At 48.8% G+C, this 24,346-nt stretch overlaps 1 protein-coding gene across 1 annotated transcript in view; it reads left to right on the top strand.

The window, feature by feature from the left end:
* The window catches only part of Tmprss2 (transmembrane serine protease 2), a 49,179-nt gene that overhangs the window by 8,259 nt on the left and 16,574 nt on the right, over positions 1-24,346 (top strand). Inside the window, exons 2-5 of the mRNA XM_008827408.3 lie at positions 2,372-2,442; positions 5,499-5,718; positions 10,204-10,290; positions 10,746-10,865. Coding sequence (XP_008825630.2) covers positions 2,428-2,442; positions 5,499-5,718; positions 10,204-10,290; positions 10,746-10,865 — 442 coding nt within the window. The 5' untranslated portion in view covers positions 2,372-2,427. The remainder of the gene's footprint in view (positions 1-2,371; positions 2,443-5,498; positions 5,719-10,203; positions 10,291-10,745; positions 10,866-24,346) is intronic.

The raw sequence follows: 24,346 nt of genomic DNA, 5'->3' as shown, positions 1-24,346 counted from the left end.
TGGCTGCTGGGGATCCAAATGCAAGACCTCCTGACTGTCAGCACGCACTCTACCCACTGAGGCATCTTCCCAGCCTCAAAAATTGGGGGTTCTTGATAAACTGACTAACATGTATTTTTAAAACTAGATTTTATGAGAAAGTGCACAAAGTTTGGAAGTCTGATAAAGTTTTAGTCAGGCAGGGAGCCCATCAGTGGAGAATGGGCAGGGGAGGGGGGCTGGAACAACAGACCTCTGTAACGGACTGATGGGGTTGTTATTAACCATTCACACCTGGCTACAGATGAAATGACCCAGGAACTTCTTTTCATGACCACTCATCTTAGAATTGGTCAAAAGTGTCAACTCTGGGTCACTTCCCTTTAGGAGCTGGAGTAGCAAAATGGGGTCGATGTGTGTATGATGTACATCTTTATTTCTGTGATGGGACATCTGACGGCAGCAGCTTAAGGGAGGACACTTTATCCTGGCTCCAGGTTCAGGGAGCACAGTCTCCTGTGGCTGGCAAGCACCATGGCAGGAGCAGACCCTATGGGGCATGAGGCTGTGTCTCAGTAGATTGAGAAGGGAGGTGCCCTGACGCAGAGTTGGTCAGAAGTACAGTTAGCCTGTAGCCCCCAACCCACCCCTACAGCCTATGTCTGAAAGATTCTGCAACCTCCCAAAACAGCGCCACCCGCCGCATGCCAAGCATTCACAGGTGCATGTCGTGGGGGACTTTTCACATCCGAGCCACAGCACTGTGTTGTAAGGAAGTGGGTTTTAGTTAATTTTGTCTTTTTGAGACAGGGTCTCCCTGAAGCCCCAGCGGTCCTGGAACTCACTGTGTAGACCAGGCTGGCCTTGAACTCACAGAGATTCGCCTGCCTCTGCCTCCAGAGTGCTTGGATTAAAAAGGGTGGGCCACCATGCCCAACTTATTTTTATTTCATGTGTATGAGAGTTTTGCCTACATACATGTAAGGCAAAGCCTTATACCACATACCCTCTGCCCACAGAGGCCAGAAGAGGGTGTTGGATATCCTGGAACTGGAGTTTTGAACAGTTGTTAGCCACTATTAGGTGCTGGGAACCAAACCTGGATCTTTTACAAGAGTAGCCAGTGCTCTTAAGTACTGACTGAACCGTCTCTCCAGCTCCATGTAAGGAAGCTAAAAAAAAAAAAAAAAAAACAAAAAACCCTTTATCTAATAGTTTTATTTTTATGTGTATGAGTGTATTGTCTGCGTGTATGTAAGTGTACCTATGTTGTGCAATGCCCGTGGCCGTCAGAAGAGGACATCAGATCCCTTGAAATTGGAGTTATGGATGATTGGTAGCCATCACGTGGTGGCTGGGAATCAAACCCGGGTCCTCTGAAAGAATTAAGAGCTCTTAACTGCTGAGCCTTCTCTCCAGCCCCCTATGTAAGGAAGTTTTAAAACATGCATTTATTAAAGCTCGGGAGGCTCCATGGTGCTTATGTAAAACAGTCACATGTGATCAGTCTCTGGTGTTGAGTTGCAGACTACAAACTTCAACTGTCTGCACACACACACACACACACACACCTGTGGGGTTCTGCAGAGGGATTTGCAGAAGGTACATCTAAGCCTGCTGGCTGCTCCTTGGTGCTGGACACTGGGAAGGGCCCCTTCCACAGGCTGTCAGTGAACCCTAACTTAACATCTCTGTCAGCTTCCGTACCTACTTCGTGGAAGAGGAAGCTCAGCTTTCAATCTTCAGTGACTTGTCTGAGGATGTCTCCGCAAGGAGTCCGGTAGGAGCCGCCTGCGTCCTTGCTTCCCAAGCCTACCCTTAACCTCTGTGGATTTTGAAGTTTCTTTATGGTTGTTCTTGTGTGTTTTTGTCCTATGAATTCTTCTTTTGGCCCCAGGAGGAAGTCCCCACCCTGTTGAGAGCCCTGTAGGCAGCCCCTCCCTTCTTCAAGGTCAGGATCTCCAGGCTACAGTAGTTAAACTTACACCCCAGCCCCTGCCACATGGGTTTGTCTGCACCCCAGAGGAAAACACTAAGGTGCGTGGCATAAATCTGCCAAGAATGAAGAGGCTTGGGAAGAAGTGTGTGTGTGGGGTGACGATCAAGGTCGGGCTGAACTGCAGCTCGCTCTGGTGCAAGGTGGCTCTCGCCCAGAGCATTGTGGTGCTTTCTAGACTGACCTGAAGACTAGCCAGCATGGAGACATTCCAGCCTTGTGCTTCTCTCCTGTAAGTTAAATCTTCTGGAAGGGGCCAGATATTCACAAGATGACCCTCACTTGGCCTTCAGTACTTTCCAGACTTGCCTTCTAAGGGCTAGTCAACATGGAGACATTCCAGCATTGTAACCAGCACGGAGACAGACATTATAGCTCTGTACTTCTTTTCTTTAGGTCATCGGGAAGTAGCCAAATACCCACCCTGTCCTAATGCTGCTGACACGGTCAGGATGGCTTTGAACTCAGTAAGTGGTTAATTATTACCCTGCCCTTTTCTTTGCTTCCTCTTCCTCCTGTTATTCCCCAGTGTGTCCTCAGTGGTTTTAAGAGGTGCAGGAGCTCGGAGCAGGAGCCTCTGTGGACGTCATTTTAGGTGTTGTCAGAAAGGGTGAAGCAGGGGTGGGAGGAGGCCACCATGGCATGGAGGGCTCAGATGTGGCGGCTGCTGGGCAGAAACTGTGCCCAGTGCACTGTGTACATGTTCTTCCTGCTTGGAGAACAGCAGTGTGTAGGCAGAGGCTGGATAGGGCACAGGGCATTCAGGGAAGACAGAGAGGCTGTGAGGCACGCCAACAGTGTCTGGTAATTCGGAACAGTCTCTCTTGGGTGAGGCATTGAGTGGCCCGTCCCTCCCAGAGCCCACTCCCTAAGACAGCAAATGCGGTTGGCTTTGTCCCCGTGGTGCCTGACCAGTTCACTGTATGCTCTTACTATACACTTAATGGTTAATACGATTCGTGCTCCAGATCCTGCAGGAAATGCACCAGTGTTCCCTTTACCAGTTACTGAAGCTTGGTTTCTACTGGATCCCTTTTAAATCTTGAGCGCTCAGCCCAAGCATTCCCTGGGGCAAAGTGCTTGGTGAGTCCTGGCCCTTCTCTGGAGAGGTCAGGCCGTGGGTACATTCGTAAGTGGTTGGGATCAGGGCCAGATGCTCACCTGATTCTGCTTAGACTAGGAACGTCTGGTCTGGCTTCACTTCATAATCTTTGGACTTTCGAAGGAGAGCACTAATGAGTTATTAAGCACAGGTCAATCCTGGGAGTCTGCATGTAGGCCTCTTAAAATTCTGAACATTTGGACCAGCAAGATAGCTCAGTAGGTAAGAGTGCTTGCTGCCAAGTTTGGCGACCTGAGTTCAATCTCAGGAGCCCACATGGTGGAAGGAGAGAACCAACTCTCACGAGTTGTTCTCTGACCCCGCACATACTTGAGTGCACATGCCACGCACATGCGACGCACACGCACTAAATAAATGCTAATTAATTAATTATTGAAAATGTGAACATTCAGTGGCCTCGGCCAAGGACACCTGTTTCCATTGCTCTCTGCTGTGGTGATAAACACCATGGCCCAAAGCAACTCTTGGTGGAAAGGGTTGAGGTTGGCTTATAGTCCATCATGGAAGGAAGCCAGGGCGGGAACTCCAGACATGACCACTGAGGACACCGCTTATGGCCGGCTCTCTCTAGCCTCATCTCCTTATATTGTTGTGATAAAAACAAAATCAGTTTGTGGAGGAAACGGTTTATTTCACCTTACAGCTTATGGTTCATCATTGAGGGGATCAAGGGTAAGGAGCTCAGGGCTGGAACCTGGAGCACAAACAGTGGAGGATCACTCTTACAGACTTGCTCCTCTGGCCCCTGCTCGGCCTTCTTTCTTATGCAACACAGGCCCACCTGCCCAGGGGTAGCACTGTCCACACTGGGCTGGGTCCTCCCACATCACTCAACAACCAAGAAGATGCCCCACAGACATGACCATAGGTCAGTTCAATGGAGGCCATTCCCCAAATTAAGGCGCCCTTTACCCAAGTGTGTCAAGTTGACACTAAAGCTATCCAGCACAATTGACCCCTGGTTTATTGTATATATATCTCTCAGGTCAGAGTTCATCACTGAGGGGAGTCAGGGCAAGTTCCCTCTACCCAGGTGTCAAGTTGACAATAAGCTATCCAGCACAATTGACCACTGATTTATTGTATATTATATCTCCCAGGTCAGAGTTCATCACTGAGGGGAGTCAGGGCAAGTTCCCTCTACCCAGGTGTCAAGTTGACAATAAGCTATCCAGCAAGAGCTCTGCTAGCTTTCTCACCTGCTCCAGATCCACCTGCCTAGGGATGGTACCACCCCCATCAATTAGCAACCAAGAAAATGCCCCACAGACATGTCCACAGGCCAAGCTGATGGAGGACATTCCTCAATGAGATTCATTTTCCCAGGTGTCTAGGTTTCTGTCAAGTTGACAAAAACTAACTGCACACACCACAAGACATAGATGGGGTAACTGTGGTCCCGCAGGAGAGGCCCAGCTGTTGAAAGCGAGGAGGGAATCAAGGGAGCTCTAGGTCTTGAAGTCCAGAGGGTGCTGGTCTTGGGAAGGCAATCCGCAGTGGGATAGTGCAGCAGATTAACCCCCGGCCAAGGTCCCGTCCTTTCAGGCTTACGTAGTACACGCTCTGACCCCAAGTTTCTCTGGTGGGCATCTGTGTCCTCTGCACTATGATGCATGAAGGCATCAGGATGCTTACTGTGGCCAGCTGTGTGAGGGAAGGGGACCCTGAATGGCTCCCACTGCATATAGGCGGTGAATGTGGAGTCTGGGCAGGAGGTGACTTCTTGGACAGCAGCTGTGACTAACCTGGACATCAGTCTGGCAGTGCCGGTCATAATTTTATACCTTGATGCTAGGACCCAGAGGAGTGGCTACTAGCCCAGGGACTTCTGGCCCCACATGTGTACATAATTTTTCTTTAAATTTTTTCCTACTGAATCTAATTATCAGTCATCTTTTCTTTATTTCAAAGAACAAATAATAAAAACAGATGAATCAAACCGAAACAATAACAACAATATAACAAAGTAAAATGAAACACACACTGTCAGTTGACAGTTCTAGTTCATTCAGAATTGGAGCCCAGTTGTTATGTATGAGTTGGTGTGATTTCCAAGCCCTTGGTGAACCTGCTTGCTTTTTCCATGTATCATATAGCACACATGAGAAGAACATAACACAGTGGCTGGAGAGACGGCTCAGTGGTTAAGAGCATCGGCTGCTCTTGCAGAGGACCTGGGTTTGAATCCCAGCACCCACACGGTGCCTAACAACTGTCCATAACTCCAGTTCCAGGGAATCCGACAGCCTCTTCTGACCTCCGTAGCATTTCATGACACAGGTGCACTTACACACATGCAGGCAATACACTCATACACATAAAATAAAAATAATAAATAAAACAACTTTTTAAGTCTTTAGGGTAAGTTTTAAGTTATTTATCTTCTTTTCCATCCTTTAGGGGTCATCACCAGGTATTGGACCTTACTATGAAAACCACGGGTACCAACCTGAGCACGCCTACCCCCAAAGGCCACCTGTGGCTCCTAATGTCTACCAAGTGTATCCGGCTCAGGACTACCCATCTTCAGTGCCCCAGTACGCCCCAAGGGTTACAACGCACACCTCGACAACATCTGTCATCCACAGACAGCCCAAGTCAGGAGAACAGTGCACCTCAAGTAGGACTCTTCATACGTCTCCCCTAAGAGACCGCAGTTTCTGGGTCTGCCTTCCCTAGTGGCTCTTGTTCTTGCCTACTCTGTCACCTGCTCTGTGATGGGGGCCAGTCTGTCCCAGACTCTCTAACTGGTTAGAGCTCTGGGCACCCGCCTTGTCCCCCATTGGCAGGGGAGACCGTCCCCTCGCTTTAACGCTATGTGAGACTCCGTCCCATTGCCTGCCGCCACGTGCCTTTGGGAACAGGCTCGATGTGCGGCTCCTCTCTTGCCTTTGTGCTTTATGGATGAATTTTCTTGAATCAACAGCTCTCAAGGGTGGGAGTAAACTGTTGTCTTACCTTGAGCATAGCAGGTTGGGTTTATGTGGCCCCACATGACTTTGTGTTCAGGAGAGGGCCTGGGGTTAGCACAGAAATGCTGCTTTCCCCAGGGTCACTCAGGCCGAGGTCCTGGAGAGCCACGGACAGCAGCGGCTGAAGGTTGGTTACGCACGCTGAGTTCACTTTACTCTCCTCTTCTGCCCTGTCACTGGGACCCTGTCTCTCCAGATCCTCTGCGTCTCGCCAGCTGTTAACTCAGGCTGCCTCAGTACCAAGCCTGTCTGGTGGAAAGGGAGCAGAGGCTCTACCGACGAGCGTTTTAATGGATAGTTTGTGTTTTACCAAATGGGCCCTGGTGTCTCTGAGCAGTGTGGACGGTTAAAGATTGATAATGAGGTGGATCCTGTGGGCCACCCACCACTTCATCAGGAATCAGAACCATCAGCTTCTGGTCTCTGGAGTCTGTCTTCCCTCCTGGCTCTCCACAACCACTGTTCCTCTCCCACTGCTTCTGTCCCTGCGCCTTTGCCTGGCTCTTCCGCCCTTCCCTCTCCTCTAGCCTCAGTCTGTCTGCCCATCTTCGCCCCATCCCTTCATGATACCTTTTCTGCATTTCCCTTCCCCATACCCGGTTCTCCTTTCCCTCCATCCAATGTCTCTCTGCCCAAAGAAGTGCTTGCTTTGCACCTCTGTCTTCTGGCGACACCAGGGGCAACCCTGATCCTCAGGGACAATCTTAGTATCCAAGGCAGTTCGGGTTGTTGATGGGGGAGGAGCATCACTAGCATCTCTTCGGTAGGGGTTAGAGCTGCTGAGCATCCCATAGAACATGGGGAGCCCTCCCCAAGATGATGACCCAGCCAGAGCCATCCGGCTGAGCGTCGGGCCTTCATCCATGGCGGTTAAGGCACCTGTTAGCCAGAAGTCAAAAGGCCTTGTGTGAGGTCACACCTCCAAAAGTGGTCAGTCCAGAGCGTGGAAGGTCCCAGAACACCCTTTTGAATACTTCTACATTCTTAAGGGGATGAACAGAAAATAACAGAAGGACTGGGTTTGTTAATTTTCTGTCATTTGCCTGCAGAAGGGACAGCTATACATTAGCATGTGATTTCCACTAGAAAACCTCACTTATGAAACCTACATTATAAAACACAGTCAGTCACCCCCGGCTGTGCTTTGATGAAATCACTACCTGGCCAGGTTCTTAGACCACAGTCTTGGCCTCGCCCCCAGCAAAGTGCAAGTTGATGTCCATTCCTCACGATCTCAAAAGTAATTTAGCAGTTTTATTATTTCCTGAACTCACCTTGCAGTTATTTTTGATAAACTTGTTACTGGGGCTGGAGAGATGGCTCAGTGGTTAAGAGCACTTGCTGTTCTTGCAGAGGACCTGGATTCTGTTCCCAGCACCCACAATTACCCGTAACGCCAGCTCCAGGGGATCGAACGCCCTCTTCTGGTCTCTGAGGGCACTGTATCTGACATACACATAAATAAAAATAAGCCTTAGGAAAAAAAGAAACGAAAAGACTTGTTACCGCTGTGTAAGAAATCAAGAGGTCTACGTTTTTGCCAATGTAATCTTAAGTTCTGAAGTGCTTTTCCAAGCTATTTTGATAACACAAATTCAGAAACACCATGAGGAAATTTGCTCAAAGACTCACCCCACCTGTTTGCTTTAGCGACTGTCATGGGATTTTTCAGTTTGAATGAGAGCTCACATGCATTCTACAAGCATGTTTGGAGAATTCAAAGTCAACAGAGAAATGCCACAGGGTTGAATCAACAGCAGCCTGGGCTGTGAGGACGAAGTTGTAGATGAACAGTGCTGACCTCCACTGGTGACAAATGCCTGTCCAGAGGTGAAATGGGGCTTCTCCGTAGACATGTTCTGGAAGGAACTGGCCGGATTGTCTGCCAGCCCCAAAATGGGGGATCAAGGGCACCTGATTTAATCACCTTTACTCACCAGCTAGTTACTGATTTGGTGTTTGTTTTGTTTTATGAGCCGAGGCCACCGAGCACGCTAGGCAAGTGCTTACCTCCGAGCCTTGAGCATGTTATTTTTCTCGGCCACAATGGCATGCTGAGTCGCCCAAGGAGAAAAGTCTGTTTGGTCCTGAGTCAGGTGGACCTGTAGGAATTCTTCATGCATTTCTTGGTTCTGCACCCTGGTGCCTTAAGGCAGAGTCACCCCTAGTTTTCCTTTTGATAAAATCGCTACCTGACCAGATTCTCTCCCTGTGAGCTTGCTGGGAATGCCGGCTGATGCCCACTCCCTGGTGGGGACTGAATCGCTGTTGATGGGGACTGGGACCAGTTCTGAGAATTCTTTGAAAGCCTCAGAAGCATTAGCAGGACTTAGTTACAAGGGGAGAGATGTGGCTTCCAGTCCTAAGGAGGGTCCGCTCCGGCCTGGCCAGCTCCAGAGCCTGACCTGATCTTGCCCTGAAGCTCAGATACATGCAGGTGGGGGTCCAGGTCTGCAGACACCCTCCAGCCAGGGAAGGTCTGCCTCTGCCCTGCTTGGCCCCACCTCTCTGTCTCTCTTCCAAGGAAAGCTTCAAGGACTTGAGACAGGGCCTGCACCCTGAGTGGGAATTGTGGAATGATGGGCCCCTAACCCAGTATCAGGGACAAGCCTTAACCCAGTATCAGGGACAAGGTATCAGGGAGGGGGAGTCCCTTCCCTGACATCTGGCTCTGTCTTACAAACCTTCTCCAAATTATTTTCTTCATAGCGTAGTCTTTGCCCCGAGCTCACTGACCCTGTGGTCAAGTCAAAGGGCCTCGCTGGCACCGGAGATGTACGCCAGCCGCCGTGTCCAGGACAGTAGCTGCTGACCACATGTGACTTTTTGTTAGTTTGTTTGTTTGTGGGGGAACACCACAGATTGCATGTGGTGGTCAGCAGAAAACCTGTGAGAGTTGGCTCTTTCTTCCACCTTGTGGGTGCCAGAGAGTTTGGAACTTGGGTTAGTGGGCTTGGCGGCAAGTGCTGTTGCCCACTAAACCATCTTGCACTTGCTTAGCTCTCGGGCACTTGAATTTATACACCTTTAATTCCACTTAACTTTATTTTAAAAAAATATTTTATTATTTTTGTTTTATGTTTATGAGTGTATTGCCTTTGTGTATGTAAGTGCATCCGTGTTGTGCAATGCCCACAGAGGTCAGAAGAGACCATCGGCTCTAAAACTGGAGTTATAAACAGTTGTTAGCCGTCATGTGGGTGCTGGGAACCGAACCTGGGTCCTCTGCAAGAGTAGCCAGTGCTCTTAACTGCTGAGCCATCTCTCCAGCCCCTAATTCCACTTAACTTTATTTAATGGAAGTCTCAGTAGCCATAAGTGGCTAGTGGCTGTTGAAGGGCAGGATGGTTATGTGACCGACTTCATTTCAGACTGCGGCTGCTGCTTTTTGTCCACCTAGAGCATGAAGCTTCATGCTCCTGAAGTAAGACGGCCCCCCCTCCACCCCCATGCACCAGCCTTAGCATTCACACCGACATTTGTGTATATATAAGGGACACTGTTCTTGGGCTGGGCCTGTAGCTCAGGGGTAGAGCTTGCCTAGCTTGTGTGAGGCTCTGCATTTGATCTCCAGCATGCAACAAATGCATAAAATTTAAAATGTATATTATTTCTGAATATGGTACTGGAGGGTCCCTGCTTACAGTAGCTGAACAAGGATTGTGGACTTTATGGTGGTGTGGCAGCGTACCATACCCATAAACCATCTGCTTTTAAGTTCCAGTGTGAGGTGCCTGTGGAACACAGCACTGTGTGATAAACAGGTTTTGTGTTGGTGGTTTTACCCAGGTATAGATGATTCGAGTGCTCTAAATCAGTTTAAAGATGGCGAGTTTAGCTGGGATGGTTGGTAGGTTATGGTATTGAGTGCACCTTGGATGTGAACATCTGATTTTTTTTTTTTTTTTTGAGATGGGAGCTCATGTATTCCAGGCTAGCCTTATATTCCTGCCCCTCTAGACGACCCAGCGTTGAGGGTTACAGGCATGCACCATCATGCCCCTCTTAACGTGTGCCACTGAACTCTGGGTTATCAGGACTCTGTGGTCACTCTGTGGGACACTGAGAAGCACGGGGGAAGGACCGTCTTCTTACACTGCTGACCTGAGCATCCTTTCTTCCCTCTCCCACAGAGACCAAGAAAGCACTATGTGTCACCCTCACACTGGGCCTTGTCCTCGCGGGTGCCGCTGTGGCCGCCGGCTTGCTTTGGAAGTTCTGTGAGTCTTGGGGTCTCCCTGCTGCCCACCTGGCGTGTGACTGTGACCCTGCTCCCCAGGCTGGAGCGGCCACCCAAGCCCCTAACCCACCCTCCCTTATCTTTCTGTGCCCGTGGCCCCTCCTCTGGCCACCTCCTGTCCTTGCAGCCTGTGTTCTCGCCACTGGCCTGGGGTAATTCAGACATGTGGTCGCCAGGTGGCTCCCCGAGGTCCACTGGGTGGCAGAGAATGTGTGAGCACTGCTCAAACCCAAGGGGCCTTCCCATCAGCTCCACTGAAGACTGTGCCCAGCTCTGTGTGTGTGCTGACGATGGTACACTCCTTCCTTAGTGGGAAAGAAGGTGTTTCCTCCTGTTAGGGCCCAGAGGGGAAGGACAAAAGTCCTGAGGGCTCTGGGGCTCCGTGGTTGCTCAGCCTGATGAGTCTCCCTCCCTGCTTCCTATTTCCTCTCCCAGTGGAAGATAAATGCTCTGAGTCCGAGATGGAGTGCAGCTCTTCGGGCAAGTGCATCAGTTCCTCTCTCTGGTGTGATGGGATATCGCAGTGCCCCAATGGGGAGGACGAGAACCGGTGTGGTGAGTTGGCCCTGGCTCCGGAAGCACTCCTTCTACCCGGGGCACTGGGCTCTGCGTGTCTGCCATAAAGTAGGAGGAGGGGGTGTGGTGCCAGCCAGGCAGGGCTCTGCCAGCCCTCGGACACAGATTCCACAGAATGCCTGCTGGGGCCAGAGCCTCAGCTCAGAGGGTCTGTGTCCCTGCCCTGCATCTCACAGAATGCTGGGGAGGCGACAGCCAGCAAGGACTCTCACTCAAACACCAGCGCTCCCAACTGCCACAGGATGCCGGCCAAGCCAAGGGGGCTGCTTAAAACATGCTGTGCTGTTTTCAAAACAAGCTGCCGTCAAAGTTACGTCCGTCGTCCCAGCAGAGCGTGATCTGTTTGCTTTTAGTCTTCCAACTATTTATTCATTAGCCGACAAGTTAAACTTGTGTTTATTGCATTCAGTGGTCTCTCTGTGTGTTTCCTGTGGATGGAGACAACCAAGCTATTTAACACGCAGCCCCTGACCTTTCCTTTGCCCTCTGGCGGACTTGCATGGTCTGCTAGAAGTTTTTGGATGGATGATGTCACTGTTGACATCACCATATTGCTCTACAGACCTCTTGAATGTGTTCCTCCTGAGTAATTAAAAGTTTGTGTCTGTTGGCCAAGATGTCCCCAACCACGTCCTCCTGGGCTTTGGTGGTGACCGTTCTGTTCTCGTGAGTGTGCCTTTTAGATCCTACATGGGAGTGAGAGCCTGTGGTGCTGGTCTCTCTGTAGCTGGCTGATTTCCTTAGCTTGGCATCCTCTGTGTTCACCCATCTCAAGTGGTGGATCACATCCTTTTTCATGGTTGAATCCTATTCCATTGTGTGTACACACTGCAGTTTCTCTGTTCATGCGTCTGCTGACCAGTCTTGCATTGATTTCCTGTCTTGGCTGCTGGGGACAACACTCCACTGGTTGTGGGCGTAGCTGTCTTTGATATGCCGGTGTCTTGTTTCTAGATGTGGGATTGTTCCATGATTATGTGATATTCTTTTTCTTTTCTTTTTTTTTTTTTTGGTCTTTTTGAGACAGGGTCTCCCTGTAGCCCCAGCTGTCCTGGAACTCACTATGTAGACCAGGCTGGCCTGGAACTCACAGAGATCCACCTGCCTCTGCCTCCCCAGTGCTGGGATTAAAGGTGTGCGCCACCACGCCTGGCTCTTTTTCATTCTTTTAAGGAGCCTCCACGTGGTTTTCCTTGGTGGCTGAATTAATTCAGATCCCCACCACCAGGGTCAGAGGCTCCTTTCTTCCTCTGTCCTCACCGACACTTGTTACCTTTCATCTTTTTGGTGACGGCTATTTGGTTAAAAACAGGAGAGAGATAACATCCCTTGAAATTTCATTACTGCATTTGTCTTCTAAATATGTTTATTTACTATGGGGGGCATGCATGCGGAAGTCAGAAGACACTTGTAAGACTCAGTTCTCCCGGGTGATGATCACACTCAGGCTGTCAGGCTTGGTGGGAGACACCTCTACTGGCCAAGCCACCTCATTGGCCTTTGTGTTGGTTTTTCTATTTCTAGTTCTGTTCATTTTCTTTTCGTAAAGATTATTTTATTTATGCCCTGCGTGGTAGTACACGCCTTTAATCCCAGCACTCAGGAGGCAGAGGCAGGTGGATCTCTGTGAGTTCAAGGCCAGCCTGGTCTACATAGTGAGTTCCAGGACAGCTGGGGCTACAGGGAGATCCTGTCTCAAAAAAGACCAAAAAATTTATTCATTATTTTTATTTAATGTGTATGAGTGTATTGCCTGCAGGTAAGTGCCCCTGTGTCATGCAGGGCCCATGGAGATCAGAAGAGGGTGCCAGATTCCTCCGGAACTGGAGTTACGGACAGTTGTCAGCTGCCATGTGGGTTCTGGGATTCAAACCTGGGTCCTCTGCAAGAGCAGTCAGTGCTCTTAACCTTGAGCCATTTCCCTGGTCCCAAGTTCTGTTAATTTTTTGAAGGTAACTTCAAAGGACTTGGAGTGATGCTGGAGAGCAGCAGGATTATGCTAACTGTGTTCCATGAAGGGTCCAAAGCTGGGTGGGTGTTTGTTTTCCATCCTGGCGCCGTGGGCCGAGTTTCCTGCCTGGCAATCCCACGTTGAAGGGATAGAACGAATAGGAGGGACCCTGTCTGTGGACCCCATGTTTCATGGCTCTGCAGTTGACAATGGGCCTCTGCCTCGCCCCAGAAGAGCTGCCCTGCCCTGTCCTGTTTTTCTGCCTCCTGTGGAACTTATTCCCCAGCTAATGCCCATGCCCAGGGCCTGGCTAGCGCTGGCTCAGCCTCTGTCTCTGCCTTACTTCCTGTTCTGCGCAGGCATACCCGGAAGCCGTTCTCCTGAGTGGAAAGTTCAGAATTGTAGTAGAGACTAGAAAGAAGTCTCTTGAGGCTGTTCTCTACCTGTCAGTGGTCTGCGGTCCTCTTGGGGTTTTGAGTGAAAACCCCACATACCTCCTAGCTGGCTGAGAATGTTTTTGCACCTCTCTGCGCCCCCAGTGAGGACACTGCACCCTCACCTCCATGCCTCTGTGTGTGAGACACTGTGAGGCTGGGCCTGCTCAGAGAACTCCTAGTGATGAGGGTTGGCCTCCTAGGACCCAACTGTTGTGCCCATTTGTGTAGACAGATGCCTGGTCTACCCGGTGCCTAGGTCTCTGTCCCTGGCTCCCCATCGGGTACGTGCCTGGGACATACTGTGTACAGCTTAAGCATAATTCTTTTCCTTTTAGGGTGACAACAAATTTGACACCATTGTCTTAGATTAAGGGCAGAGTGCCTGGGTTAAGAGTGGCTAGGGTCACCTGCAGTGGACTCTGTGTTCCTGAACTTGGGCTCATGGGCAACGAACTCTTTAAGAGGGCTTTTCTTTCCCTTTCCTCTATCTCATTTACTTGATTTTATTTTGATGTTGGGGGTGGGACCCAGGACCACACATGGAGGGAGGTGTCCTCCACTGCACCATATCCCCAGGAACACCCCACTTTTTTGAGGCAGGGTCTTACTAAGTTGCCCAACCTGGCCTCAACTGCTGTTCCTCCTGCCTCCACCTCCTGAGTGCTGGGATTACAGGCACGTGTTGCACCCAGCCAGGGAGGCCTCAAGCTCCTTGTGGTATCTGGAGGGTCTGTCTTCTTCATATTGAAGTTGTATTTACTTAAATATATTAACAGTTAATGTACCTACATACGTGACAGTCCAGGAAGGACAGAGGGTCTCAGTTCTGCTGACACCACACGCATGTACCACATAAGCACACCTCACATACCACACATACCTCACACACCACTCAGACCTCACACACCACATACTTACATACCACCCATACATACAAGCACCACATACCACCCAGACCACATACTCACATATACTACACACATGCGCCACATGCCACCCATACCCCACACATACATACATACGCTACACACATCACATAGGTGTGACTATTACACACATGTACCACACATGTACCATACCCCCACATACACACAAAGACTACACACATATACACAGGTACCACACATCACATACACACATTTCATAGATATACACCATACCAGCTACATTAGTCACTTTTCTGTTGCTGTGATAGAAACACCATGACCAAGGGAACTTATAGAAGGAAGAGTTTATTTGAGCTTATGGTTCCAAGGGGCAAGAGTCCATCATGGCAGGAGGCATGGCAGCAGAGGTGGCTAGAGGAGGAGTTTGAGCTTATGGTTCCAAGGGGCAAGAGTCCATCATGGCAGGAGGCATGGCGGCAGAGGTGGCTAGAGGAGGAGTGGAAGCTAAGCTCTCATATCTTCAAGCAGGCACAGGAAATGAGAGTGACTGGAGATCCAGCAAGGCTTAAGAACTCTCTAAGCTACCCTGAGTGACCTGCTTCCTCCAGCGTGGCCACACCTCCTAAGATCTCCCAAAACAGCGCCACCAACTGGGGACAAAATGCCCAAATACTTGGAGCCAATGGGGGCATTTTCATTCAAACCACCACATCATACATGAATCACCATACCATATGTATATGGGATATATATGAGTGGTTGGTGGTGTAGTGGTGTGTGTACAGGGTGTGGTGTGGGGGGGTATATGTGGTATGTATATGTGATGTGTTGTATGTATGTGTGTAGTATATGTGCATTTATTTTCTGGGTGATGTTTGATACAAGTGTGTGTGCATGATATGAGGTGTGTCAGCAGAACAGAGGAGAGTTTTCACACCATACACATATACACACACCATACACTACCCATACCACATACACAGCTGTCACCCGAGTTCTCTTAGGGTCCCTTGCCCCTGGAGCGGGTAGACAAGCCTACAACACATCATTATCTGAATTTTTCATAGTTTATATCTTTGGTATTGGGGAGGGGAGGAACTTACAAAGAAACAAACACCCAACACCTGGCACCCAGCTCTGCGCGGCTCAGCCCACCATTCCAGATTGCTTCCACGCCTGCCCACAGTCTCCATCAACTTTTGCCCACACATTACGGGCCCACAATCTCACCCCAGGTCGGTAAATGGCCCCTCTCATATCCACATGGGCAAGACACTGGGGCCATCTTTCCACTCCACTGCTTCCCTTCCAAGATGGTGCCCCAAAGCCCCTCTCTCCACAGCTAACTCTCCACAGTCAGTCCTCCACAGCATGCCCCACCCCTCGGAGGAACCAGGCTGCTTGGGACATACTCCACCCCGTCCTCTGCTCTTACAATCTTTCCACCAATCTTCTGCTAAGGTCCCTGAGCCTCGGAGGGGGTGACAGATGTAGGGTTATCTCTCCTCTATCATGATGAGATAGTGACTTCTTAGTCCTCCCCATTATCTGTCTTTAAGCTGTGGCCATTGCTCTATCTCAGTGGTGCTTCTTCTACTATAAAGACAAATGGAAGCAAGTAGACACATATAAACAAACACGAATGTAAATGCAAATGCCTAGAAGATATCCCAGTAAGTGCACTATATTCATTAAACAATATACTTGTGATGGCTTCCCCACTATGGTGTGTAGCCTTTCTTGACACAGGGGGTTGGCCTGGTCTACAGCACCAGATGTGTGTTCCGCCCTTAGGAGCAGGCCTTATCCAATTAGAAATTTGTCAGTTGTACGTATGTTGGTGGAGCCATTATTGCACTTGCAGGCATTGCTTGGCGTGTCCATAGCGTGCAGCATGTGGGGGTCCATTGTTGAGTAGAATCATAGGGGATCCTTTCTTCTCCAAGCATGGAGTTTTTTTGGCTCAGTCTCAGCTCCATCTCTTCTTCTCGTCCCACACTCACATCATGCAGTGTCTTCAGCAACATGACCTTACTGACCTTTCTAGTGTATAACCGACATTAGTGGCAGTAGCCTTGGTGAATTTGAGGACCTCTCGGATCTCTCTCTGACCAACAGCATATAGGGGGGCAGCCCACCCCTGGTACTGTAGCTTTTCTTAACAATTGTATAGTTTGAGATCCTCTATTTTTATCTTATCCAACGATAAAACTCTCAAGAATCTTACAGCTATCCTTGGCCTTTGCTTCTTCAGGTATCTTTCAAATGGGTTTCACATCTGTAAAACACTTGAAGGACTGTTAACATCATATATTAAATCAATCATAGACAAGGTCTCACACAGCATGGAAAGGTTTTGTCCATTCATATTAACTGTTTTCTCCATAGGTCTTGTTAGGTACCATAGTGTGGCCCGAATTCTCTCTGGGTCTCCTGCGCAATCAGACAAACCATATAATATATTTTGTGTGAGTTTATTAACTTACAAAGGAACGAATACCTAGTGCCTAGCCTGCTGCCGCAACTCAGAGCCTGCCTTACCAGACTGTGCCACGCCCATAGTCCCCACTAGCATTTGCTCGCGCCTCTGGGGCCAGCGATCTCACCCCGGGCCCACAGGAGTCTGTCCATTCTGTCTTTGAGTTGCTGCGCTGGCTGCGAGTTTCCTACATCACACACTCTACCAGCGGCTCCAGGCTTCCATTCCAAGATGGCTCCCGGCTTCCTTTCCTACTTCCCACTCTGTGTCAGACCCGCCCATTGGCAGAACCAGCCAATCGGGAGACACTCCACCCCTTTCCTCTGCTCTTACAATCTTCCCATCCATCTGTATAGAACCTTCTGGCAATATGAACATCATCCATCCACTGGCATGGAGTTTTTTGGCTTAGTCTCAGTTCCATCTCTTCTTCTTCTCCTGTGCTCACAACATGCAGTGTCCTCAGCAACATGGCCTTACTGACCTTTCTGGTGTAGAACCAACATTAATGGCAATAGCCTTGGTGAATTGGAGGACCTCTAGGAGCTCTCTCTGACCAACAGCAAATAGGGGGGCAACCCATCCCTGGTACTGTAGATTTTCTTAACAGTTGTCTATAGCTGGCCTTTGCTTCTTCAGGTGTCTTTCAAATGGGTTTCACATCTGTAAAACACTCAAAGGAACGTTAACATATATTAAATCAGTCATAGACAAGGTCTCATAAAGCATGGAAAGGTTTTGTCCAATTGTATTAACTGTTTTCTCCATAGATCCTTGTTAGGTACCATAGCATGGGTACGAGGCATTGATTTGGTTAGCTCATTACGATTTTTAGTTATCCCTTTGGATTCTTTTATTCTTGACACACTTACAGGTGTTGGCTCCAGTTACCTGACCCTGCACTGGGCTAAGGAGGCAGGGGGCTTCTCCTGTTCCCACTGCACTTGTTGGTTCCCTGAGTCAGACAGGCTCTGGATCTGCCTCCTGACTGTAGCCACATCTGTCATCTTCCCATTAACCACACCAGGTTGCTGGGGGAGAACTTGGAGGGAAAACCTGCTTCCACCCCTAGTATAGCCTTTATCAGAAGAGAAACGCATCTCATTTAATCCTTGGGGATTCTTAACCACCCCTTGTACAGTTGATATCCTTCAAATGTCCTTTGTAAACCGTTCTTCTGGTTTTAAAGCACTTCTACTGTCTGGTCTTTTTCATATCTCTTATAGGGTGTTCTGTTATTTCACAGACATGTTTTACATGCTGGTCAGAATCATTTAGATCTGCCAAAGCCTCTCTCACTTTACAAAGATCTGTCCCATCAAAGGGCTTAGTAAAGCTATTAAAGCCCCATACCATTCTTGAGGTCCCAGTCGAATTAAGCTTTCTTTCATATCTCTGGTGAACACAGTCTCATCTGGCCCCGTGAACTGGACATCATACATTGTTTTTCTCATACCTAGTTCTCTCAGTAATGCCTGCCCCTCCTTTATAGTCCTCCAGCCCCTGCTAATCATGTTAGTCTCCCTTGGTGACAACCATGTATCGTTAATGCTTGGCACCAGCCATCCCATTAAGGACTGCCCCCCCTCCCCGCATTGGCCTAGGTTGAACAGCCTATGTCATAATGATGGATGGGTGGTTATATAACTCAGCTGTGAAGCTTCTGAAGGACTTAGACTGACGTCATTTCCTCCCATGTCCCATACTCTCACAAGCCACGTGGCCAGGGGCTCTCTGCTTGCTTGCTTGTAAGTTTTCCTAGCTTTAACACTTCCAGCATGGAGTATTTCCTAGCTATAGCACAGTTAGCTCTTTTTTCCTTTTTACTATTATCTGTCTTTCTCTGAGTCCTTGGACTTTACACAAGTCAGAGTGTCCCACCTTTCTCTCTCTCCAGCTCTGTAACTGGGTCTGCCAGCTCAGCCTTTTCAGCTTCTCCTGCCTGGGGCACATCTTCTATCATGCAAAGTGGCCACTCTCTTCTCCAGGCACTTCCTTTGAGTCTAGAGAAGGTAAGAGATTTTCTAGCCTTTGAGTCACTTTTAACAAATCTTCACATACTGGCAACATATCCCCACATTTACGACATAGCTGTGGCTCCCGCTTTTGCGTGGCTGGCCTCTTTTTAGTAACCCATTGCAAAAACCACATCAGCACCACCATTAGCGCTCTTCTAAAACTCATTCTCAGTTTCATCATATCCTGCCAACTACGCCAATTCTGTGGCCTGAATTCTCTCTGGGTCTCCTGCGTGATCAGAAAAACCATATAATATATTTTATGTGAGTTTATTAACTTACAAAGGAATGACTACCCAGTGCCTAGCCTGCTGCTGAGACTCAGAGCCCGCCTTATCAGACCGTGCCACACCCATAGTCCCCGCTAGCATTCGCTCATGCCTCTGGGGCCAGCGATCTCACCCCAGGTTCACAGGCACAAGGCATTAACTTGGTTGGTTCTTTACTATCTTTAGTTATCCCTTTGGAGTCATTTCACACTTTGGGGATTTTACATGCAGTCTCTTTGGATTCTTTTATTCTTGATACACTTACAGGTGTTGGCTCCAGTTGCTTGATCCTGCACGCAGGCCCTGGGACTGCCTCCTGACTGTAGCCGTATCTGTCATTTCTCCATTGACCACACCTGGCTGCTGGGGAAGAACTTGGTGGGAAAACCTGCTTCCACCCCTAGTATAGTCTTTATCAGGAGAGAAATACACCTTATTTAATCTTTGGGGTTTCTTAGCCACCCCTGGGACAGTTTTTATTCTTTGAATGCCTTTTGTAAACTATTGTTCTGGTTTTAAAGCCTTCCAGAAACTCTTTAGTATTGAATTTGGTTTTCTATCAATTTTTTTCTCTGGGAATTTGGGCTTGACATAAGTCTTGCCACATTTGTCTCCGAATAACCCAAACAGACCATTTTTTCTGTCTGGTCTCTTTTATATCTCTTGTAGGGTGTTCTGTTATTTCACAGACACATTTTACAAGTTGGTTAGAATCATTTAGCTCTGCCAAAGCCTGTCTCACTTCACAAAGATCCCGTCCTATTAAAGGCTTAGCAAAACCATTAATGCTCCATACCATTTTTGAGGTCCCAGTTGAATTAAGCTTTGTTTTATATCTCTGGTGAACACAGTCTTATCTGGCCCAGTGAACTGGACATCATATATTGTTTTTCTCATACCTAGTTCTCTCAGTAATGCCTGCCACTCCTTTATAGTCCTCCAGCCCCTGCTAATCGTGGGAGTCTCTCTTGGTGATGAACACGTATCTTTAATGCCTTGCACCAGCCATCCCATTAAGGACTGCTCCCCCTGCATTGGCCTGGGTTGAATAGCCTATATCTCAAGGAGGGATGGGTGGTTATGTAACTCAGCTGTGAAACTTCTGAAGGACTTAGACTGATGTCATTTCTTCCCATGTCCCACACTCTCACAAGCCACATGGCCAGGGGCTCTTTGAGTGCTTGCTTGTAATTTTTTTTTCCTAGTTTTAACAGTTCCAGTGTGGAGTATTTCCTAGCTACAGCACTGTAAGCTTATTTTTTTCTTTTTGTCTCAATAGTTGTATCTGAGGGGCCGCTTTAACTACTTTTATTTTTAGGTCATCTCCTTTTTTATTTTTTACTATTATCTGTCTTTTCCTCTGAGTCTTTGGACCTTACACAAGTTAAAGTGTCTCTTTTTTTCTCTCTCCAGCTCTGTAACTGGGTCTCCCAGGACCTCCCTGGCCTTTTCAGCTTCTCCTGCCTGGGGCTCATCCTTTATTATGCAAAGTGGCCGCACCCCCTCTCTGGGTTCTCCACTAGTGTCCATGGTCCGCAACAGCTTTTCTGTTTTTCTATAACTTTTAATAAATCTTCATATATCTGCAACTGGGCTGTTTCCCCACATTTACAACACAGCTGTGGCCCACACTTCTGTGTGGCTGGCCTCTTTTTAGTTACAGATTTTGTAATCCACTGTAAAATACACATCGGTGCTGCCATTAGCTCTCTAGCTTTTTCCAGCCTCCTGTGGTTTGTCATTCCTAGCGTGATCATCCTGCTGACCTGCGCTAATTTGTTGCCCAAGTTCTCTTAGGGTCCCTTGCCCCTGGAGCGGGTAGACAAACCATACAGCACATCTTTATCTGAATTTTTCATAGTTTATATCTTTGTGGGGGAGGGGAGAGATTCACAAAGAAAAGAACACCCTGTACCCGGCACCCAGCTCTGTGCAGCTTGGCCCACTGTTCCAGATCGCTTCCTCACCGACCCACAGTCTCCGTTAGCTTTCGCCCATGCATCATGGGCCTGCAGTCTCGCCCCAGGTTGGTAAATGGCCCCTCTCCTATCCATGCAGGTGAGACACCGGGGCCATCTTTCCGCGCCGCTGCTCCCCTTCCAAGACGGCGCCCCAAAGCCCCTCCCTCCACAGGTAACTCTCCACAGTCAATTCGCCACAGCAGGTCCCACCCCTTGGAGGAACCAGGCCTCTCAGGACACAACAGCATAGCAAACCACACACATATACACACACCACACCACCCATACCACATATACACACCAGATAACAAGCCACAAACATATACACACATCATATACCACCCAGAACTCACCTATACACTACACACATGTACCACACACACATATACCATAAACCCATCATATATACACACCATACACAGTATATGCACACCACACACATACCATATACATACACCATATAGACACCACACACATATACACACACTATGCACTACGCATACCACATACCCTACCACACACCATATACACACACTGCACCATATACACCTCATACACACACCACTAAACCATACACACATCATTCATGCATATCGTACACATACCTCTCATCATATACACACATATTATACATACGTATATAGAGAACACGCATATATACACACATATATGTCCACTGAATGCACACACACACACTCACATCCTCACCCACCCGTTCGCCACACCTCCCAAGGTGGCTGCTTTGAGCGCCTTCTCTGTGAAGATGGCACTTGCTCCTGTGGGGCCCTGAGTCCAGCTCCCTTGTCCTCGGTGCCCACAGCTGCACAGCCGGCCTGTGTGGACGGCCACTATTTCCAGTTCTTTCCAGGTGTTGCTTTTCACCTTCTGCCCAACACGCAATGCTCCTGCGTGTGAACCTGGAAGGCCAGTCTCTGGGCAGGCATCTCTGTTTGTGGTTTGGCAAGCCTCAGTTTGGGTTTATCCAATTTACAGTTTTCATAAGGAGTGGAACAGGTGACCTGCATGACATGCACTCTGTGTAGATGGGGACCGATGTGTGGCATGCTTTCAATTATCCCATGTCAGGTGGTATTCTAGTTTGTCTCTCCATTGCTGTGACAAAACACTCTGACCACTACCAACTTGAGGAGGAAAGGGTTTATTCAGCTTACATCTCCCAGGTTGCAGTTCATCAGGGAGCCCAAGGTAGGAACTCAGGGCAGGAACCTGGAGGCAGGAGCTGGAGCACAGGCCATGGAGGAACACTGCTTACTGGCTTGCTTCCCTAGCCCCCGCTCCACCTGCTTTCTTATACAACACAGGCCCACCTGCCCAGGGGTGGCACCACCCACAGTGGGCTGGGCCCTCCCATATCACTCAGTAATCAAGAAGATGCCCCACAGACCTGGCCACAGGCCAGTCCAATGGAGGCAATTGACCAATTGAGGCTCCCTCGACCCAGGTGCTAGAAAAGTGGTTGATTGCCATAAGCAGAGCTCAACAGACCATTCTAGTAGGAGCCTGGAAGAAAGTAGTGCTGAGAACGATGTAGTTCATGAGGGAAATAAGGACTTAGGAAGTGCTTGGGATATTTTGGCAAAGAGTCTGGCTGGCTTCTGCCCCCAATCTAAAAGCTTGCCTGAGGCTAAGTTGAAAAGCAATGGACTCATTTCTCTAGCAGAAGAAATTTCAAGACAGCCTAATGTAGAAATGGTGGCGTGGATATTAATGGTGAATATTGTACAGATTTACAGTGAAAAAGAGCAAATAGGGCAGAAAGAAATACAAAGTGTACAGGGTGGATTGAAAAAGAGCTCTAGGAAGATTAATGTCGGAGCCCCAGCATGTGATGGATAGGATCCATTGATAGGGAGATTAAAGTGCTTAAGGACTGAGAAAAAAGTCTAATACCTTTAAAAAAAAAAGTCTCCTGGGTACCTCCCTCTCTCTCACGTCAGCACCCCAGGGTGACAGCAGGGCCACCCCCCTCCACAGTTGTACCACTTCTCCCTACCTCACCACTGTGGCAGTTCCATTTTTAACTGTGGACATTAGTTTCAGTTACCTTCAAAAACCATAATTTTGAGAGCACCGTTAGGCTCACAGAGCCTCCCATCTTCCCCTGCTCATCCACCTAGCTTTAGCACAGTGCATTAATTCCAAGTGTCTTCCAGTGAGCCATGTTCCCAGGAGCCAGAGCCCTGGACTTGGGTTGAATTCTCTCTTCCTTGGCGCTCACGTCAGCACCCCAGGGTGACAGCAGGGCCACCCCCCTCCACAGTTGTGCCATTTCTCCCTACCTCACCACCGTGGCAGTTCCATTTTTAACTGTGGACATTAGTTTTAGTTACCTTCAAAAACCATAATTTTGAGAGCACCGTTAGGCTCACAGAGCCTCCCATCTTCCCCTGCTCATCCACCTAGCTTTAGCACAGTGCATTAATTCCAAGTGTCTTCCAGTGAGCCATGTTCCCAGGAGCCAGAGCCCTGGACTTGGGTTGAATTCTCTCTTCCTTGGCGTAATTTTATGTATTTTGATAAAGACATGGTGGTGTGTTTCATGCTGGAACAGGCTGCCCTAAATGTCCGCTGCCCCCCATACCACCCTCCCCCGTGACCTCTACCTTAGCTTCTCAAAAATGCTCTGGTTGGTGTCTGCAGTGGTTCTAAGCCCAGCTTCGTTCTTGTGACACACAGCTGGGATTCTTGCACGGGTTTTTGCAGCTTTTTGGTTTCTTTTTGATGCAGCATGATATCCCCCTGTCCAACGGCAGTAGAGTTTCTAATCCACACACCTAACACGTGGCTGGGTCACACATGGTCAGTGGTATCATCCGGGAAGCAATGGAGACAGTCAGACCCCAGACTGGTCATTTTCTGATAGATGACCCCAAGGTGTCAGATGAGTCAGGGTCATATGGAGGTGAGAAGTGAGCCAAGGCTTGACCAGACCCTGCTGTCCCCCAGATCATGTAGTTCTGCTGATGTGCTTTTAAGCTTTATGTAGTGGCTTGCTCTCTGGTATGTGGTGCTGTTTGTGGGAGTCTTATGAACACCTCACATCTTATATCATTCTCAAATGACCTGGGCTTTGGCTCTGAATCAGCCACACCCATCATTCTCCACAATGAAAAGTCTCCCAAATTCTGGACTGTGCCACCTCTGGGGAGAGCATGGAATGTTGGGCCTCCGGGACCCTTGAACGCTTGGCATGGAGGACAGTGAGGCCTGTAGTACTTTCCTGAGCCTGGCTAAAGTTTAGCGACCTGTCTCTAGCCTGTCACTTCCGCGTAGAGGTGACTCAGCAGAAGCCTGATCTAAGATTGCCTCTACCCAGTTACAACTGACGTGGTAAATTCCTGGTGGCCCAAAGCCTATCACCCCACATGACGCATCCATAAGTCCATCCCCCCCCCCAAGGCTACATAAGCCGCTGACTAACAAAATAAAGTGAGGTC

Source organism: Nannospalax galili, unplaced genomic scaffold (genome assembly GCF_000622305.1).
Source record: "Nannospalax galili isolate Female #2095 unplaced genomic scaffold, S.galili_v1.0 scaffold652, whole genome shotgun sequence".
Lineage (NCBI taxonomy): Eukaryota > Metazoa > Chordata > Mammalia > Rodentia > Spalacidae > Nannospalax > Nannospalax galili.
The sequence above is the reverse complement of the archived record's forward strand: the minus strand, read 5'-3'. Positions and strand labels throughout refer to the sequence as shown.